Below are 22,256 nucleotides of genomic sequence, written 5' to 3' on the forward strand. Positions count from 1 at the left end.
ACTGTAACTATTGGGGTAGCACAGGGTTCAATCCTCTGACATCAATTGTTGACAATCTATATCAATGAGCTGCCAGGAGGGACAGAATGTAACAAAACAAAATTCACAGCTAGAGAATGAACTAGAATCTGGCAGATGGAATTTAACGTGGATAGGTACGAGGTTACATATTTTGGCAACAATAATGAAAGAGCAAATTATTAATTAAATCAGAAGCAGATTCAAAGTGCCTCAGTGTAGAGGGATCTGGGTGTCCTTGTGTATGAATCACAGAAAGTGGGGATGTAGGGGCTGCATATAATAAGAAAGGCAAGTGGAATCTTGGCATTTATTGCAAAAGAACTGGTTTATAAAAGTAATGTTGTCACAATTCTATGAGATGATGTTGAGACCATACTTGGAGTATTGTATCTAGTTCTGGTTTCTTTACTTGAGGAAGGATGTGGAGATCAGAAGAATGAGGGATGATCTGATTGACACACATAAAATGCTCAAGGGGATTGATAAGGTAGATGTGGAACAGATATTCCTCCTTGTCGGACAGTCTTGAACAAGAGGTCATAGATATAGCCTGAGAGGAAGTAGGTTCAAAACTGGGGTGAGGAGAAACTATTTCTCTGACAGGGTTGTGAATCTGTGGATCTCACTGCCCCAGAGTGCAGAAGAGGCAGAATCAATCAACAAATTCAAGAAAGAAATAGATATGTTTTGATGAAAAATGGGACAAAGGGCTGTGGGAAACAGGCAGGAATTGCGACCACAATAAGAACAGCCAGGAATGTGACAAATGGTAGAGTGGGTTTGAAGGGCTGAATTGTCCACTCGCTCCTAATTTCTATGTTCCTCTGTCCAATAGCTATTGTGGTGATTTTCAATCTCAGATGTTAATGTTCTATATCTTTTCTTTACTCTCATGCCTAGAATTTATCTTTTCGTTGAGACAGATCTTGCTGTTCAAGAGATGGGGATTTTTATTTACCTGCCTTACAGGGAGCAGGATGGTCAGCAAACTTATTCACTCATGTTGAAACTCACTCATGTTGAAACTCACTCATGTTGAAACACCCTACGTGATATTTGAGGATAACGATGATGCAGTTTTCCTCTGCATCAGAGCAACAGGAAAAATACAACTGGGGGAAAAATACATATCTCAGAGCCAGAAAAATGGATGCAGAAACCTTTTACTCCAGGGCTTTGGTGTGTCCAGTGGTGTTTTGTCCTGTCATTGTGCAAGTTATTAATTAATGTCTTCATTTGACATTTTCTTCCATTAGAAACAGTTATGACAGCCCTGCAAGACCAGTTCCCTACATTGGTCCAATCAAAGCGCCTTCTTCTGACAGCTGGTGTTTGTTCATTATTTTATCTGCTTGGCCTTCTATGTGTGACACAGGTAGGTTGTATTTCAGTGATATCAGCTGTTTTCACATGTACTCAGTAACTGTAAAAGGTGATCAAATTCACAGGATGAAAAAATAAAGAAGGCATTAGTGTTCTGGTCCTTTCTTTTTGCAGTTGTTTAATGTTGTGCAGTGATCATGTCATATGTGATTCTGAGTTTATTCTCAGATAATCCACTCTTACAATAGGACTGGGAAACAGGACCACGGTTCAGTTTATTATGTCATAAAATTGCTCAGCAGACACATTCGTTATCGCGGTTAGTTGTTACAGGGAAGCATAGCTGCTCTCCCTTCGCAATATGTACTGCACACTGAACAAGTCTATAGCTGTCAGTGACATGTATTATATCAAGGTTATATGCTCATCAGCATGTTCTTCTTAAAATGATATTACTATATTCCTATAACATACATGAATGAAAATAAATATATCTCAGACTGGTTGTGAGAACTATCACTCCAAAAATAGGTCACTGTGCTTAGGAGTTTAAGAATTGAACTGTTTAAGACTTTAAGTGGTTGTATAATGAATCAATAATTTAATAATCCTTCCAGATCTCATGATCTTCTTTCTGTCCTGTGATCTAGATTTATCAACTGACTGTTCTTGGCTCACTGATATTTTGGTGACTTTCCTTTTGTTAAAGAGGAGATTACTTTCATGGTTGCGTTCAACATTTTCACTCCCTGAGTTTACCTCTGGTGGTGTTCTGTGCACAGTCAGAATGCTCAATGTTAGAATGTTGTACAATTCCCCAAATTATTTTCTATTCCTCTTTCCATTGTTCCATTAGATATTGTGACTCCTTGGGTTTAAGGCTCACTGCACTTTCTGAGTACTTCTGTGGGTGACCATGTTCCCTGGATGGGATGTATGATTCAAACCTTTTACCACTCTCACAAACTAGATAATTCCACACCCAGATGTCAAATGAGTGCTGTTTTTATTCTGCCTGAATGTTCAAGATGTTTATCCCATATTTACAGGAAATTGGACTGTTCATGACTTGGCAAATGTGTCCTGACTTGCTTTTTAATGTGATTGTTGCTGGTAATAGAAAGCCCATACCTAGACGTATTGTTATGAAGTGTGACATGGCAATATGGAGATGGTGTCCAGTTGCTCATTTCATGACGGATGGCTGAATAGTATGAACCATTTCATTCAGCAAAAATATTGGGTCTGGGATAATGTGGTGAGGCTGTCACATGATTTAGACCCCATGTAGTACACATCCAAGGTACCCTAGGTCCATAAGATATTTATCAGTGCAGTATGATCCAATTTCAGATATTTTCTCCAGGTACACAATGCACTTTATACTTATGGTGATTACCATGGGTGTAGTTGAGTAATCCTTCCAATGTCTGGTGGTTGGAAAATTGGAATATTACTCAGTGACTTGGTGAAAATTGTCACCGTGGATGGTAAGTAAATCTGTTACAAGCTTCAACCAAAGATATATTGGAATCTTGTGAGGGTAGAGAAATTTTTTTTCTGTTGATGTGGTGGCTGACTTTGACATGCCTGATACACCCTCACAGTCTTCTCGATTTTTCTGTTGTGAACTGAGCAATACACAGTGAGCTGTACAGGGGCCTTTTTCACCCTATGCCCATATGCCCCTGGTATAATGAGGCAATAGAGTTTACTAAAGAGCTTCAGCTACAAGCATCTGTTTATGTTTGAAAAGCATGCCTCTTGAGGGTCCCTGGCTCATCCTTGTCTGGCTAAATCCCTTGGGGCACATCTGGCACGTTTTGTATCCCATCAGGCCGGACTTTGATAATAACTTTCCAAAATGCCCTCAGTTGTGAATCATTCATTGTCTTTTTTCTTACTGTTGACCAATATTCATCTGGATTGATATTGATGATGTTTTCTTCTGTAATTTTTTTGTAAGTGCAGCCAAACAGCCATTGTCTAATTTGGCGTTGGTACACCTCTCATTGTGTCTGAAGTAGCCCAGATTGTAACAAATATCAAAGTTATATCCCTGAACTTTTATGAGACATTGTTGTAGTCTTGACGGTGCACTTTTCAGTGGTTTATGTCAAATCATTTTCAATGTTTTGTTCCTACAATGAATCATTTACTAAACTGGTACATATGGAAATTTGTGATAGTGCATACCAGAAGAAATGTTTTCTGTCCTATGTTCAAACAGTTAGATTGTTATTATGATAGAATATTGCATCCAAAAGCAATGAATTTACCATTATGTATGCCCCAACACTGTTTTGACAAGGTCAGGCCCAGTGGGAGGGATGGCATGGATGAAGGTGCTCAGGCCCGAAAAATATTGAACTTGATATCGAGTCCTGACAACAGCAGGGACCCCAAATGGAAATGGGATGCTGACCAGAGTTTCCAGATGACCTTGGGCTCCTTTCATCGCAGCTAACCCATTTTCACTCACTAATGGTCCCCATAAGCAACTTTTCTTTCGCCCAGGCTCAACAGTATCCATTCCTTTGTCTGCCCAACAAGTGTTCTCTCTTTGTGTGGGCTCCATCTCCACCTGTTGTTCACTCCGTTCTCCCAATCCCTGTCTTCAGTGTATATCCCATCTTTTCCTAGCAACAATGAGTTCTGAAGAAGGATCACTGTTCCTGAAATGTTGACTCTGCTTTCTCTCCACAGAAGCTGTCTGACCTGCTGAGTTTCTCTGGCAAATTTTGTTCTTGTTTCAGATTTCCAGCATCCACATTCCTTTGCTTTTAGAATTCCGCAGGTGGCAGAACAGCCTGATCCCTATGCCCTTAACTTCCAGATACATGTACCTGTGACTGCTCCTGCATGGCTGTATGTGGAATACTCTCTGCTTCCCACCAGCTCCACCACCATTGTCACTGTTGGTGCACCCAAGTGCTTCTCTCTGAGAGAAATTATGTTTGAGACACAGGATTGTTCATTCACTTTTAATCTGTAGCAAAAGCTTCCCTTCATTGCCAAGCCTTCAAATGAGGCCTTGTGCAATCATATTCTTCAATTTCTGTTTCTGTTGGGTATAATTGCGTTGTGCAGGAAGAGATCTTGAACCCTTCCCATTATAGTGCACATTCTCTGCTAGCCCTCTGTATGAGCCAGTTAAGAGAAAGATGCGGCCGTTAATGTTTCCTTTGATTTGTTCACACTCTACCCTCCTCCTCTACATTATATACCCTCCCCACCTCTCCTAGCCTTCTCCCTTTTCACCGATGTTCCTTCTGTTTCTCTTCAGTCTCCTCCTGTGATGATCAGCTCCTCCACTATCCCCTATGATATTCCTGCTTATCCACCACCACCACACTGTTTTCTTTTGGCTCAGTTGGCTGGATGGTTGGTTTTAAAGAGAGTGATGCTGGAAAAGCACAGCCGGTCAGGCAGCATCTGAGGAGCAGGAGAGTTGATGTTTCGACCATAAGCTCTTTAACAGGAAGATGATTCCAGCACCACACGTTTTGACTCTGATTTCCAGTATCTGTAGTCCTCACTTTCTCCTGGATGGCTGATTTACAATGGGGGGGGCGGGGGGGGGCGGCGGGAGAGGGGCACCAACAACACAGGTTCAACTTCTGCATTGACTGAGGTTACCAACAAACAATAAAAATGTGAATTAAGAAGATTGATAATCCAACCATCAATAAATCGTTTTGGAGGTTTGACAACTCATTCTGACCTGGTGATTGTATACCGATTTGAAGAGAAGTGTGTTATTTTCAGTTGCTCTTGACTGGTAACTCAGTTGCCTTGATGTTAGATGCTGCAACTCAGCATCATGTCATGATCATCGGCATCAGAATTTTCTCCCTCATTGTCTGCAAACATGCTTAGCTTAGCCTAGCCTTAGGGGAGACAATGGCCTACTGGTATTATCGGTAGACTGTTAATCCAGAGATCCAGGGAATGTTTTGGGAATCCAGGTTTGAACCCTGCCACGGCAGGTGGTATAATTTGAATTCAATAGACTCTGGAATTAAGAGTCTAATGAATTCAAATGAATCCATTGTTGATTGTTAGAAACACCCCTTTGGTTCACTAATGTCCTTTACGGAAGGAAACTTCAATTATTACTTGGTCGGGCCGACATGAGAAAGTGAGGACTTCAGATGCTGGAGATTAGAGTCAAAAAGTGTGGCGCTGGAAAAGCACGACTGGTCAGACAGCATCTGAGGAGCAGTAGAGTCGATGTTTTGAGCTTAAGCCCTTAATCAGAAATGAAGAGCTTGTGCTCAAAACGTCAACTCTCTCTTTTCGCAGCAGAGAGCGGCGGGAGCTGGGCGGAAGTTCAGGCAGAGCGCAAAGTCGGTCGGGAAGGTAAGTGATTTGCTATTAGAGTGGGTGTGTTAAGAACCTAAATTAAGAGTCCACAGGCTTGCTACAAAACAAGGGTCTAAGGAAGTTTTTAATCGAAGAGTGAGGCTTCAGCTCAGGAGTCTTTGAAAAGGAGGTTGAGTGAAGTGATTACGCCACAGTTGAAGAGGGTGAAGACATGACTGCCCAGCTGGTTCAGTGCGCTATGTGCTTGATGTGGGAGGTCAACGACTCTGGTGTGTCTGACTCGTACATGTGCGGAAAGTGTGTGCACATTCAGCTATTGACCGAGCATATTGCAGCGCTGATGAAAGAACTCGAGGACCTTAGGCTCATCCGAGGGAATGAGATCTTTCTGGACAAGACCTTCAGCGAGGTCATTACACCAATCATGCCAGAAGAGAGCAGAAGAGAGCAGACGATGAGGAAGGCAGAGAGGAGACAGGTGCAAGAGACCCCGGGAGAAGTACCTGTCAGGAACAAGTTGAAGCTGTTGGAAACAGTGGAGACTGATGACACTGCCAGTCCGCGAGGCGGCCAGGTCTGTCAATCAAAAGTTGGCGCAGAGGCAGAGCGGAAGAGTCGGACATCGCATAGAGCCGTGGTAATAGGGGACTCCATCGTGAGAGGAACTGACCGGGGTTTTTGTGGCAGCAGACGGGATTTAAAGATGGTGTGTTGTCTTCCTGGTGCCAGGGTGAAAGACATCGCGGACAGAGTGCAGGAAATCCTCAAGGACGAGGGTGAAGAGCCAGAGGTGGTGGTACATGTCGGCACAAATGATGTCGGGAAGAAGAGGAGGCACATACTACAGCGGGACTTTGGAGAACGAGGAAGAAGGCTGAAAAGCAGGACGTCCAAGGTGGTTATCTCTGGTTTGCTTCCAGTTCCTCGGGCTGGTGAGGCCAGAAACAAGGAGATAATGGACTTGAATGTGTGGTTGGGGAACTGGTGCAGGAAGCAAGGATTTAAGTTCTTGAATCACTGGGGTACATTTTGTTGCAAACATAAATTCTACAAGAGAGACGGTTTGCACCTTAACAGGTTAGGGATCAGCATTCTGGCAGGCAGGTTTTCTACTGCAACACCGCTACATTTAAACTAAGTAGCGGGGGGGAGGGGACAAACTGGATGTACAAAAAGGAAGTTGAAGGAAAAGTTAGAACAAGAGAAGTCAAGAAAGACAACTGTATCAATGAGGCAGAAAATTCAAAAAGGGATCATGCTGTAAGGTTGAGTGGAATAGGGGTTGATGGGAAGGGTGAGAGCAGTAACAAATTAAAAATGCTGTATATGAACGCCCGAAGCATTAGAAATAAGATGGATGAGCTTGAGGCTCTTTTGGAAATTGGCAGATACGATATTGTGGGGATAACTGAGACGTGGCTTCAAGTGGACAGGGCCTGGGAAATGAATATTCAAGGCTACACGTGCTATCGTAAGGACAGACTGACGGGCAGAGGGGGTGGAGTGGCCTTGTTGGAAAGGGACGATATTCAGTCCCTTGCGCGGGGGGACCTAGAGTCAGGGAATGTAGAGTCAGTGTGGATAGAGCTGCGAAATACTAAGGGTAAAACGACCCTCTTGGGAGTCATCTACAGGCCCCCAAACAGTAGTCTGGATGTCGGATGTAAGTTGAATCAGGAGCTGAAATTGACCTGTGGTAAAGATGTTACTACAGTTGTTATGGGGAATGTTAACATGCAGGTAGACTGGGAGAATCAGGATGGTATTGGACCTCAAGAAAGAGACTTTATGGAGTGCTTCAGAGATGGATTCTTAGAGCAGCTGGTGCTGGAGCCGACCAGGGAGAAGGCAATTCTGGATCTAGTATTGTGTAATTAACCAGAATTGGTCAGAGACCTCGAAGTGAAGGAGCCATTGGGAAGTAGTGACCATAATACATTAAGTTTCAATCTGCAATTTGAGAGGGAGAGGGTACAGTCGGAAGTGACAGTACTTCTGTTGAATAAAGGGAACTATGGAGCTATGAGGGAAGAGCTGGCCAAAGTTCAATGGTGCAATACCTTAGCAGGGATGACCGTGGTGGAACAATGGCAGATATTTCTGTGTATAATGCAGAAGTTGCAGGATCAGTTCATTCCTAAAAGGAAGAAAGATCCCAGGAGGAGGCATGGGTGGCCGTGGCTGACGAGGGAAGTTAAGAAACATATAAAGTTAAAAGAGAAAAAGTATAACATAGCAAAGATAAGTGGGAAAACAGAGGACTGGGAAGCTTTTAAAGAACAACAGAGGATTACTAAGAAGGAAATACGCAGAGGAAAAATGAGATACGAAGGTAAACTGGCCAATAATATAAAGGAGGATAGTAAAAGCTTTTTCAAGTATGTGCAAGGCAAAAAAATGTTTAGGACTAAAATTGGGCCCTTGAAGACAGAAACAGGGGAATATATTACAGGGAACAAAGAAATGGCAGAAGAATTAAATGGGTACTTCAGATCTGTGTTCACTGGGGAAGACACAAGACTGGGGAAGACCCTGAGGTAGCAGTGACCGAAGGACCTGAACTTAAGGGAATCTGTATTTGCCAGGATTTGGTGTTGGAGAGACTGTTAGGTCTGAAGGTTGATAAGTCCCCGGGGCCTGATGGTCTACATCCCAGGGTACTGAAGGAGGTGGCTCGGGAAATCGTGGATGCGTTGGTGATTATTTTCCAGAATTCGATAGATTCGGGATCGGTACCTGAGGATTGGAGACTGGCTAATGTTATACCACTTTTTAAGAAAGGTGGGAGAGAGAAAGCAGGAAATTATAGACCAGTTAGTCTGACCTCAGTGGTGGGAAAGATGCTGGAGTCTATTATAAAGGATGAGATTACGGCACATCTGGATAGTAGTAACAGGATAGGACAGAGTCAGCATGGATTTATGAAGGGGAAATCGTGCTTGACTAATCTTCTGGAGTTTTTTGAGGATGTAACTCTGAAGATGGATAAGGGAGATCCAGTAGATGTAATGTACCTGGACTTTCAGAAAGCTTTTGATAAAGTTCCACATAGGAGGTTAGTGAGTAAACTTAGGGCGCATGGTATTGGGGGCAAAGTACTAGATTGGATTGAAAATTGGTTGGCTGATAGGAAACAAAGGTAGTGATAAACGGCTCCATTTCGGAATGGCAGGCAGTGACCAGTGGGGTACCGCAAGGATCCGTGTGGGACCGCAGCTTTTTACAATATATGTTAATGATATAGAAGATGGCATCAGCGATAACCTTAGCAAGTTTGCTGATGATACAAAGCTGGGTGGCAGGGTGAAATGTGATGAGGATGTTAGGAGATTACAGGGTGACCTGGACAAGTTAGGTGAGTGGGCAGATGCATGGCAGATGCAGTTTAATGTGGATAAATGTATGGTTATCCACTTTGGTGGCAAGAACAGGAAGGCAGATTACTACCTCAATGGAATTAATTTAGGTAAAGGGGCAGTACAGAGAGATCTGGGTGTTCTTGTACACCAGTCAATGAAGGCAAGCATGCAGGTACAGCAGGTAGTGAAGAAAGCTAATAGCATGCTGGCCTTCATAACAAGAGGGATTGAGTACAGAAGCAAAGAGGTGCTTCTGCAGCTGTACAGGGCCCTGGTGAGACCATACCTGGAGTACTGTGTGCAGTTCTGGTCGCCAAATTTGAGGAAAGACATTCTGGCTATTGAGGGAGTGCAGCGTAGGTTCACAAGGTCAATTCCTGGAATGGAGGGATTACCTTACACTGAAAGACTGAAGCGACTGGACTTGTATACCCTTGAGTTTAGAAGACTGAGAGGGGATATGATTGAGACGTATAAGATTATGAAAGGATTGGACACTCTGGCAGCAGGAAACATGTTTCCGCTGATGGGTGAGTGCCAAACCAGAGGACACAGCTTAAAAATACGGGGTAGACCATTTAGGACAGAGATGAGGAGAAACTTCTTCACCCAGAGAGTGGTGGCTGTGTGGAATGCTCTACCCAAGAGGGCAGTGGAGGCCCAGTCTCTGGATTCATTTAAGAAAGAGTTGGATAGAGCTCTCAAAGATAGTGGAATCAAGGGTTATGGAGATAAGGCAGGAAGCGGATACTGATTAGGAATGATCAGCCATGATCATATTGAATGGCGGTGCAGGCTCGAAAGGCTGAATGGCCTACTCCTGCACCTATTGTCTATTGTCTCCTGCTCCTTGGATGCTGCCTGACCAGCTGTGCTTTTCCAGCACCACACCTTTTGACTCTCTGACTGGGTTAGAAAATATAAATCTTTTATTCAAAAAGAAAGAAATACAGAGCAGTTAACTTACTATCTATCATAAGTAAAATGTTAGCAATTATTATTAAGGAATTTGTGGCATGACAATGTAGGTTTTGAAGTAGTCAAATAGAGCCAGTACGTCTTGTGAAGGGAGAGAACATATTTCACCAATTTGTTAGAATTATGTCAGAAATAATATGAGTGTTTGGATAATGGGGAAATGGTGGATGTACTTTTTCTTATATTTCCAGAGGCATTTGATAAAGTGTCACATTAATATTTATTGTAGAACATAGGAGCTCATGGTACAGGGGTTAGCATATTGACATGGACAGAAAATTAGCTGGCTAATAGTAAACAGAGAGTCAGCACAAATGTGTTTTTTTTTCAGGTTCTCATGATGTAACAAGTGGCGTGCCTCAGGGTCAATTCTGGCATTTGAATGATTTACAATTTACATCAATGACATAGATGAAGCAGTAGAAGACACAGTTACCAAAGTTGCTGATGACATAAAATTGGAAAGTAATTTTCAAGGAAGACATAAGGGGGCTATAAAAAGAGAAAGATGGTTTAAGTCGGTGGGCAAAGATGTAGCAAATGGAGTATAATGTAGGAAAACATGAAGTGTTTCCCTTTTAGCAGGAAGAATAAAAAATAAAACATCATATCAAAATGATTAGAGATTGCAGAACTCTGAGAGACAGAAGGATGCGTGACAATCAAAAGTTACTGTGCAGATGCAGCATATAGAGTCATAGAGATGTATAGCATGGAAACAGACCCTTTAGTCCAATCTGTCCATGCTGACCAGGTATCCCAACCCAATCTAGTCCAGCCTGCCAGCACCCAGCCCATATCCCTCCAAACCCTTCCTTTCATATACCCATCCAATTGCCTTCTGAATGTTGCAATTGTACCAGCCTCCACCACTTCCTCTGGTAGCTCATTCCATACACGTACTACCCTCTGTGTGGAAAAAAGTTGCCCCTTAGGTCTCTATTATATCTTTCCCCTCTCACTCTAAACCTAGGCCCTCCAGTTCTGGACTCCCTGACCCCAGGGAACTTTGTCTATTTATCCTATCTATGCCCCTCATAATTTTGTACACCTCTATAAGATCACCCCTCAGCCTCCGACGTGCCAAGGAAAACAGCCCCAGCCTGTTCAACCTCTCCCTATAGCTCAAATCCTCCAACCCTGGCAACATCCTTGTAAATCTTTTCTGAACCCTTTCATATTTCACAACGATGGCACAGTGGTTAGCACTGCTGCCTCACAGCGCCAGAGACCCGGGTTCAATTCCCGCCTCAGGTGACTCTCTGTGTGGAGTTTGCACATTCTCCCCGTGTCTGTGTGGGTTTCCTCCGGGTGCGCCGGTTTCCTCCCACAATCCAAAAATGTGCAAGTTAGGTGAATTGGCCAAGTTAAATTGCCCATAGTGTTAGATGAAGGGGTAAATGTAGGGGAATGGGTCTGAGTGGGTTGCGCTTCGGCGGATCGGTGTGAACTTGTTGGGCCGAAGGGCTTGTTTCCAAACTGTAAATAATCTAATCTAATCTTTCCAATAGGAAGGAGACTAGAATTGCACACAATATTTCAACAGTGGTCTAACCAATGTCCTGTACAGCTGCATCATGACCTTCTAACTCCTGTACTCAATACTCTAACCAATAAAGGAAAGCATACCAAATGCCTTCTTCACGATCCTATCTACCAGCGATTCCACTCCAAGGTCTCTTTGTTCAGTAACACTCCCTCCGCCCTTACCATTAAGCATATAAGTCCTAAGATTTGCTTTCCCAAAATGCAGCACCTCGCATTTATCTGAATTAAACTCCATCTGTCACTTCTCAGCCCATTGGCCCATCTGATCAAGATCCTGTTGTAATCTGAGGTAACCTTCTTCGCTGTCCACTACACCTCCAATTTTGGTGTCATCTGCAAATTTACTAACTGTACCTCTTACGCTCACATCCAAATCATTTATATAAATGACAAAAAGTAGAGGACCCAGCAGGAATCCTTGTGGCACTCCACTGGTCACAGGCCTCCAGTCTGAAAAACAACCCTCCAATATATTTAGGAAAAACGAAGAGTGTGCTGCTGGAAAAGCACAGCAGATCAGGCAGAATCCAACGAGCAGGAAAATCAATGTTTTGGGTATGAGACCTTCATCAGGAGTGAGGCTGGTGGCCCAAGAGGGCTGACAGATAAATGAGAGAAGGAGTGGGCTGGGGGTAAGGTAGCTGAGAATGCGATAGGTAGATGAAGTTGGGGGTGAAGGCGATAGGTCAGAGAGGAGGATGGAGTAGATAGGTGGGAAGGAAGATGGACAGGTAGGACAGGTCAAGAGGGTGGTGTCCAGTTGGAAAGTTGCATCTGGGATAAGGTGGGGGGAGGGAAAATGAGGAAACTGGTGAAATCCACATTGATCCTATGTGGTTGGAGGGTCCCAATGTGGAAGATGAGGCATTCTTCCTCCAGGCATCGGGTGGTTAGGGTTTGGCGGTGGAGGAGGCCCAGGCCTTGCATGTCCTGAGTGAATGGGGAGTTAAAGTGTTCGGCAATGGGGCAATGGGATTGTTTGAGCGTGTGTCCTGGAGATGCCCTCTGAAACGTTCTGCAAACTGGAGTTCTGTCTCCCCGATGTAGAGGAGACCACATTGGGAGCAACAGACATAGTAGATGATGTGTGTGGAAGTGCAGATAAATCTCTGACAGATGTGGAAGGCTCCTTTGGGGCCTTGGACGGAGGTAAGTGGGGAGGCGTGGGTGGAGTTTTGCAATTCTTTTGGTGGCAGGGGAAGGTGCCAGGATAGGAGGGTGGGTTGGTGGGGGCATGGACTGAACAAGGGAGTTGCAGAAGGAATGGTCTTTATGGACCATGGATAGGGGTGGGGAGGGAGATATATTACCTAGTGCATTCTCAACTATCCTCCCCACCAGCCTCATCCCTCTCCCATTTATCTCTCAGCCCCCTTGGCCCACAAGCCTCATTCCTGATGAAGGGCTTATGCCCAAAACATCAACTCTCCTGCTCCTCAGATGCTGCCTGACTGGCTGTGTTTTTCCAGCACCGCACTCTTCAACTTTGATCTCCAGCATTTGCAGTCCTCACCTATATATTTGGGAAAGCTAATATAACTTTATCATTTGCTGCAAGGCTGAGTGGATACAAAAGTAGAGATGTTAAGCTTCAGTTATACAGTGCACTGATGGTTCCATAATGTGAGAGTCTGTATACAGTATTGCTTGTATTATGGAAAGAAGGACACAAATATATTCAAAGCAATTCATAACAGCGGTAACCTTATTAAATTATGTGGAGGTGCCAGTGTTGGACTAGGATGTACAAAGTTGAAAATCACATATCACCAGGTTATAGTCCAACAGGTTCTTTTGGAAGCACTAGCTTTCAAAAGTTTGCTTTGAATTCTATGTCATACGATCTTATACTCCATAACCACCTGATGAGGGAGCGGCGGTCAGAAAGTTAGTGCTTCCAAATAAACCTGTTGGATCATAACCTGGTGTGTGATTTTAACCTTATTAAATGGTGGAGTAAGCCCCAGGGACAGGATGGCCTACTCCTGAGCCATGTTCCCTTATTCAGATATTTGTGTTGAATGGGAATGTAGTTCAGATACTGAGTGGGGAGAGTTGGTAATTTCACAAATCCCATTAATGCAATGTTCCCAGGCAGTTAAAACTGGAGGCAAAGAGTTAAGATGTACATGAGGGGTCATGATGTCTAAATCTAGGATGTATTTAGATTAGATTAGATTACTTACAATGTGGAAACAGGCCCTTCGGCCCAACAAGTCCACACCAACCCTCCGAAGAGCAACCCACCCAGACCCATTCCCCTACACCTAACACTACAGACAATTTAGCATGGCCAACTCACCTAACCTGCACATTTTTGGAGTGTGGGAGGAAACCAGAACACCCGGAGAGTGCTCACGCAGACACAGGGAGAATGTGCAAACTCCACACAGACAGTTGCCTGAGGCGGGAATTGAACCTGGGTCTCTGGTGCTGTGAGGCAGTAGTGCTAACTACTGAGCCACCATGCCACCCATAGGGTCATAAAGTCAGAGATGTACAGCACAGAAACAGATCCTTCATCCATGGTATCAGATATCCTAAATTAATGTAGTCTTATTTGCCAGCATTGGGCCCATATCACTCTAGACTATTCCTATTTATATATCCATCCAAAAGCCTTTTAAATGTTGTAATTATACCAGCCTCCAAAACTTCCATACACACACCACCTTCTGCATGAAACTGCGCCCCAAGGTCTCTTTGTTCAACAACGCTCCCCAGGACCTTAACATTAAGTGTATAAATTCTGCCCTAACTTACTTTTCGAAAATGCAGCACCTCACATTTATCTAAATTAAACCCCATCTGTCACTCCTCAGCCCATTGGCCCAGCTGATCAAGGTCCAATTGGACTCTGAGGTAACCTCTTCACTTATTTGATCACGTGAGATCACATTTGGAACACTGCAGGTAAATTCTGATCTCCCCATTTCAAAAATGACTTTCAGGTGAGAATGGAGAAGAGGGAACAGCAACATAATTGAATCCCACACACAAATGAATGAGGGAATATTGAGCATCGAGTTAGAATTGTGTTGGAACAGTTCTGAAGATGAGTTGTACCAGACTGGAATCAATATGTTAGTTTCTTTCTCCACAGATACTGCCAGACCTGCTGATTTTTTCCAGGAATTTCTGTGTTTGTTTCAGATTTCCAGCATCTGTAGTATTTTGCTTTAGTTATGATGTGGAAGTGACAATGTTGGACTGGAGTGGACAATTTCAGAAGTCATACGATGTCAGGCTATAATCCAACAGGTTTATTTGAAATCAGAAGCTTTCAGAGCACTGCTCCTTCATCATCTGATGAAGAAGCTTGTGATTTCAAATAAATCTGTTGGAATATAACCTGACATTGTGACTTCTGAATTTGCTTTAGTTAGAATTGTGCTTTTATTATAAGCACTTACATGTATACATTTTTCAAATCTCATCAAAGTCTGAATTTGAAAGTAAGAGTACGATCATTTTCCTGTGTAACATTTTTGAATTTTCCATTTAATTTTAGGCTGGGATTTACTGGCTAAATTTAATGGATCATTACGTTACGGACTGGATTCTCGTTATAACAGCTCTCCTGCAACTCATCGGTCTCAGCTGGATCTATGGTCAGTCAATCATAAAAGAGACCAAAACAAATAAACATATTAAATTTAAAGTACTTTGTGAAAATTAAGGTTTCTTTAATAAAATCAGACCAAATGAATCAGATGCTGGCAGACGTGTATCAGAATTCACTTGCTCTTCCTGACAATGAAACCTAATTGGTTCCAGAAACCAGCATGAAACACACAGCATCATTTTTTGCATCCTTCACTCAGGATGCACTTGTTTTTGCTGGATTTCAGCCAATTTTACTACAGTCATTGTCTTGTTAATTGCTGATACTTGTATTATTGCACAAATCCAAGATCACATAGGGAGTTTATCTTTCTGCTGTTAGATTGCTTCACAAATATGTGATGTACAAAGGTTCCTGACTGACCTTCAGTAGCAGTGATAATATTAGCAGCCAGCTTGCAGTTACTGTGTGTTTGTTGTATGTAGTGAGGCAGCACAGAGCCCAGACTGTGTAAGTATGAGTTTTATAGCAATATAAGTACTTAAGACAATGAGACCATAAGACAGAGGAGTTGAAGTAGGCCATTCACCCCACTGATTTTGCGCCACCATTCAATGAGGTCATGGCTGATTTGACTATCCTTCACTCCACTTTCCTACCATTTCCCCACAATGTTTGATTCCTTTACTGATTTACAATCTATCTTACATGAATAGACTTATATACCCAGCCTCAACAGCACTCTGTGGTAAAAAGAATACCACTACACTCTAAGAGCAAAAAGTCTTCCTCATCTCTGTCTTAAATATGTAACCTCTTGGTTCTCAGGAGATGCCTTCTGGTCCCAGACTCTAGCATAAGTGAAAACAGCCTCTATTCCTATATCTGATCAAGCACAATCGTTAACAATCATATACTTATCAAAATAGATCGCCTCTTATTCCACAAAATTCAAAAGAGCTCAAGCCCAAACTACTTGAACAATCCTGAAAACAAAATCTCTCCATATCCGAAATTAATCTCATGAACCTTCTTTGGACTGCCTCCAAAGCCAATATATTTTTTTTGAGGGGGAGATGATGACCTGATGATATAATCGCTGGATTGTTAACCCAGGTACTGCCTTAGGGATCCAGGCTCGAATCCCATCATGGCAAATGGTGCAATTTGAATCAAAAAATCTCTGCAATGTGGAAGCGGGCCATTTGGCCCAACGAGTGCACACCAACTCTTTGATGAGCATCCTACCCAGACCCAGACCCCTACCCTATCCCCATAATCATGCATTTCCCATGCCTAACCAGCCTAGCCTGCACATCCGTGGACATTATAGAGGAAATTAGCACGGCCAGTCCAACCAAGCTGCATAACTTTGGACTGTGGGAGGAAACTGGAGCACCTGGAGGAAACCCATACAGACATGGGGAGAATGTGCAAAATCCACACAGACAGCCACCTGAGGCTGGATTTGAACCCAGGTCCGTGGTGCTGTGAGGCAACATTGCTCACCACTGAATCACTGTGCTGCCCCGTTTTATTGAATTCAATAAAAATCTAGAATTAAGAGTCCAATTATGACCTTGAATCAATGTCAATGATTGAAAAAACCCCTCTGGTTTGCTAATGTCCTTCAGGGAAAGAAACTGCTATCCTTACCTGGTCTGGACAACATGTGACTCTGGACACATAGCAGTATGGTTGACTCTTAACTGCTCTCTGGGATGGACGATAAATTCTATTGAGCCAGTGGCATCCTCATCCCATGGAGGAATAGAAACTGTTCCGAATATTCCAGCCATGGTCTCACTAGTGCCTTGAACATTTATAACAAATCTTACCTATGTTTGTATTCTGTTTGCTTTGAGAAAAAGGCCAACTATCCATTTTCCTTCCCTCATACCCATAAAATTTAAAGGCCAGGCTTTTCAGATTTATGCACAAGGAACCCCAAATCCTTCTATGCTGCAGCTTTCTGCAGTCTTTTCAGTCAAATAATATTCAACTCCTCTATTCCTCCTGCCAAAGTGTATTACTCACATTTTTCCACTTTATATTCTACCTGGCTAGTTTTTGTTCTTTCACATAACCTGTTGTATCGCGCAATAGAATCTTTGTGTCATCATCCTCACCAAATGCCCTCTCACCTATTTTTGTGATCTGGAAACTTGGTGATTGTATATTTACTTTCTTCATTCCAGTCATAATCGAGGCCCTAGCTCTAATCTCTGTGATACAGTTACAGGTTGCCATCCTGAAAATGTCCCCACTTTGGGTGGCACAGTGGCCCAGTGGTTAGCACTGCTACCTCACAATAATTCTGTGTTGTTTTGTATCTTGAGGACCACAGTAGCACAGAATTGCTGAGCTGAAACCAATAGCTGAGTTCTGTAGCCATGAAGATGGCCTCAACCACGATCTTGGTTACAAGTCGTACTACATGTGACCCCATTACACTGTTCTGTACCTGTAAGATCTTCCTTACTGTCCAGTTTTGACACCATTACCTTGATAATTTATTATGATCTCTCTACCTTATTTAATGTGTACAGTTTTGGATTAGTACTTGTTACTTTGGTTAGACCCTCGGCGTGTGACTCTTATACCTACCATGTTATTCCAGTCATTTGGTTTGTCTCCAGAACTACCTTATTTTTAATATTTTGTAATTATCTCTCTTCCTTAATGAATCAGATTATAGATCATCCCTTCACCTGCTATTCAGCTGTTGACACTTTATTCACACCATCTGACACTCTTGATCACCTGCAGAGACATATTATTCAGTCTGTCAACACTCCACTCACACGACTTGTATGATATTTTGATCTCTCTGATTATAAACTCTGCGTCTGTGTGCTTCTCTTTACTTCACCTGACGAAGGGGCAGTGCTCCGAAAGCATTTGATTTCAAATAAATCTTTTGGACTATAATGTGGTGCCATGTGACTTCTGACCTTGTCCACCCAGGCCAACACTGGCAGCTCCATGTGGTTACAACTTCATTAAAAGCCCGTTAAGTATCCATACAAACACTGACAGTCTAGAACAACCCTACAGTGTTACTTATATTGATCCCAGACATAGCAGGCAGGCAGGGGGACGGAGTGTCCTGCCTGATGGGTAGGGATCTAAAGGTTCTACTGCATAGTGTGGTGTTGAGGTGGGATTTCTTCTTACCCCTGGATTGGAAAGATCAGGGCATGACATGACAACCTGGTCCGAGGTTGCCACCTGGATCAGTGCAATCTCAGCCATCTGGAGGAATACCCAGCAGTGAAAGAAGGAAGTCAATGATCTTCTCCACTTTGCTAGTAAGTGCTACCATGTTTGTTATCTCACCCTCACCGCAACTCTCTTGCTATACCCACCTTCCACTGAGTCTCATGCCCTACCAATCTCACTACAGCTTGCAATCTGTCCCCCTCGGCTCACTCACACCTACCCAATCCCAGACACCATTAATCCTGCAGTCCCTCTGCACTGCTTGTTCACTCAGGATACCTCCCAGCTGCACCTACAGTAACAATTGGGACACGTCCTTTCATCTCCATTAATACCTGCCTCTGTCTCATTTCAGGAAGTAAGCAGCCCACAGTAGAGCAGAAAGACTCAAGCCAGGTGGTGGGCTGAACTTCATTCAGTTCCTAACCCCTTACGTGGAGTAAACACTAATGTTGACCACCCTGAGCAGCTGGTTGCCCATGTCTAAGCACATGGAATTGGTATCAGAGACTGCCCATGACTTACTGTGCCAGCACCCCATTATACCCTCCTTGATTTGACAGAGTCCTGTTGACAACCACAACAAGATTCCTTCCTTTGTGTCTGCACTAAATGGCAAGGAGCGACTGGAATAATATCCCTGGCTGAGGCAGCAAACACACAAAGGCAAAAGGCAAGGCAAGGAAGAGGTGTTGTGAGCATCCAGGCCAGCTCAGAATGAGTGAGAATTGGGACAGCAAGTGACCAGCCTGGAGATGCAGCCTGGGTTCATGCTCTTGAGTGTGCTGGCCGAGGCATTACAATGATAGTCACTGGGGCAGACTGTGGTGCAGTACTGAAGTTTAGAAATTTTCTGAGATGGCCCAGCAAGATATTAGAGACTGGCACATATCAGATCCAATACCATGAATGTAAAGTGTATGTGACTGGCATCCTTGGAGTATTCTCTGAGACCTCAGTGCCTAATATTTAGGTCATTTGGAGCAGGTAACAAGCTGAATTCACGAGATCCCCACTCTAATCTCCAGGTCAAGTTTTCTCAATGTTGAGCTTGTTAGGTGAGTTTAAGATAGGAAGCTGAATATTAGTTAGGCGTGTTGTACCATTAGCTTGCTGCTTAATAGGGAATAATCCCATTAATTAGGAACTCATCACTGCTGAGTGACAGATTCAGCTCATTGCTTACTGAAAGAATAAAAAAAAATATATGGTCTTCCCGACATCAGAATTGCTACAGTTCTCATCCAATTCTCGAATAAACCTTGCCAAGCTCACATCATCCAGATCCCGACAAGATACTGCTGTCGATCTTCTGTCAGCTCACCAATTCACTATCCATGGTCATACTGTACACCCAGCACAATGGGCTCTCAGGTTATTAAGGAGCCTCATGTGTGGTACTATATCAAATGTTTGAGCTGATCCAATATAACTGGATTTCTTTAGGAATCCAGCAGCACCCACATGCTACAGTTGCAATATATCACCTAAGTGGTCATCTCTATTGCATTTAACTCAATGGTGTATTTTATAAGTTTTAATTAATTACACTTACACCCCTGTTCTTTACATTGGAAACACCCCACTCTTTACCCTTCATTGGTTTCTATCAGTATTAATCGTATCCCTAAAAAGTGATTTGTAATAAGATTAGAGAAAATTAGCCTATTTTTGCTGTTGTTCACATGTTTCTATATTTAGGGTTTGTTATGAACTCCTCACTTTCATATTTTACAAGTCCTTAGCAGAAATAGACCCATTCAGCCCCTCAAGCCTGCTCCACCATCAATACGGTCATGATTGATCTGTTTGTGTTTCAAATTCCAAGTTACCTTCATCGCCCAAGAAGAACTCATTCCAGGAAAAGCTTATGTTTCCAATTTGTGCTGGGATGGACAGACCCTTGTTCCCAAAATGGGAGAGAAAGATCAATCAGTTGGTGACAAGAATCAATTTCCTTATCCTGTTTGAAATCTGGAGCAATCCCTTCTCTGGGTTAACCTGTTCATCAGTGCCACCCTGTACAAGATGAACTTCAACAGTAAACAAGCTGCCCTAAAGACAGGACAGAGTGAGTGATGGTGTCTCTCTTCTTCCTTGTTGTTCACAGGGACAAACAGATTCATCAAGGACATTGAGATGATGATTGGGGAAAGGACTTGGCTCTTCTGGCTGTGGTGGAGAATGTGTTGGATTCTGATCTCTCCGTGTTTGCTGGTGGTAAGAAGCTGTTACACATTATTTTGATTTAAACTGAAAATACCCAATCTCTCATTCTGTTTCTGATTTAGTTTTGTATCTTATCCACATTCAGGCAGTCTTAATCTGGTCCTTGACAACATTTGCCCCACTAAGATATGGATCTGTTGAATACCCTGTCTGGTCAGGAGCACTGGGCTGGTGTATGACCATCTTCTGTATTATGTGGATCCCCATCATGGCTGTGGTGAGAGTTGTCCAAGCTGAGGGCCCCACCTTGTAGCAGGTGAGGGACGCTTTGAAATCTTTTAAAGATTAAGGAACAGAGAACATAAAATTAGGTTTTGGATCATGATAGATGCAATGCAAAGCATATTGTTTCAAAGTCAAAATGTCTTTTTGTTGTCCTTTCACTTATGCTCAGTTCAGTCCACCGTGATACCATCTTGGTTCAGGCACTAAAGCTGGAGTGGACTGGAAGTAGTATCTGTGAATGTTTGAATATACAACTAAAAGAAAGTGGATCGGTTAGCTCAGTTGGTTGGATGGGTGAGTTGGTGATGCTGAGTGATGCCAATCCCTGTACCAGCTGAGGTTACTGTGATGAACTCTCCTTTTGGAACTCTCCCCTTGATCCTCAGGTTAAACCACCATCAATCACCTCGCTCTCTGTTGAGAGAGCAGCCCTGTGATCTGATAGGACTATGGTTATTTCAATGTTACAAAAAAACATAATTTATCACATTTATGCAATTAAATCAAAGATAGGTTTTAAAATAATAAAAGAATTGCACTATTGGAACACATCACAAATATGAACATATCAGTGTGTTGCAATACCTTGGAAAATGCAGGTCACCTTAATTTAACAAATATAAACAAAAGGTCCACTAAACTCTATGTTTTGTATTTCAGTCATGGATCACAGATTGTTAGGTTGATTTCATTAAATTCTCAATCAATTCATACACTATTTATGCACCTTACAAAGTTAGAGTTTGGACTGTTTCAAAACTATCTCTCAGTTTCAGAATGGTGTCTTCTGCATTGCAGATCTTTACGTTTGTCTGGTTGTAATAACAAGTAGTGGCATTAGGTGGTGGGATTCAGTAGTTTTCAAATAAAGTCCACGTGGAACATTTCCTGGTTTCAGTACAGGTTTGTCAAGATCAATCTCACATTTTGTTTCTTCATGCTTTCAATGAGAGAAAAGGCAGGGAGACAGTGAGTTTTGAGGAAGGAATTCCAAAGTCCCGTAATTCAGCAACTGAGGGGCCATCTACTAATGGTCAAACTATTTAAACAGCAAGGGTTCAAAATGCTTGATTTAGACAACCACACATGTCACAGAGATTTCCAGGAAAGGGTGAGCCAAGACCATGGAAAGATTTGGAAACAAGCAGGAGAATGTTAAACTTGAGTACTTACTTAAGCAGGAGCCAATATGAATTAGTGAAAAAGGAATGATCGATGATCAGGACTTGATGTAATTAAGAGCACAGATTTGAATTATTAAGTTCACAGAGGGTCGGATTTGGGAGGTCAGCTGAGTTGTTACTTGAATAGGAGAAAGTGAGGACTGCAGATGCTGGAGGTCAGAGTCAAGAGTGTGGTGCTGGAAAAGCACAGCTGGTCAGGCAGCATCCAAGGAGCAGAGAATTAATGTTTCAGGCTAAAGCCGTGATGAAGGGCTTTAGCCAAAAATGTTGATTCTC

At 42.9% G+C, this 22,256-nt stretch overlaps 1 protein-coding gene across 1 annotated transcript in view; it reads left to right on the forward strand.

Annotated features, from left to right (window-relative positions):
* LOC132819987 (sodium- and chloride-dependent neutral and basic amino acid transporter B(0+)-like) overlaps nt 1–20,824 on the forward strand; it is a 41,844-nt gene extending 21,020 nt beyond the window's left edge. The window contains exons 9-12 of the mRNA XM_060831921.1: nt 1,278–1,396; nt 15,067–15,166; nt 20,453–20,562; nt 20,657–20,824. Of these exons, the coding sequence (XP_060687904.1) occupies nt 1,278–1,396; nt 15,067–15,166; nt 20,453–20,562; nt 20,657–20,824 (497 nt within the window). The remainder of the gene's footprint in view (nt 1–1,277; nt 1,397–15,066; nt 15,167–20,452; nt 20,563–20,656) is intronic.
* The last annotated feature ends 1,432 nt before the right edge of the window (nt 20,825–22,256 follow it).

The sequence above is a fragment of the Hemiscyllium ocellatum genome, chromosome 11 (assembly GCF_020745735.1).
Source record: "Hemiscyllium ocellatum isolate sHemOce1 chromosome 11, sHemOce1.pat.X.cur, whole genome shotgun sequence".
NCBI classification, from domain to species: Eukaryota; Metazoa; Chordata; class Chondrichthyes; order Orectolobiformes; family Hemiscylliidae; genus Hemiscyllium; species Hemiscyllium ocellatum.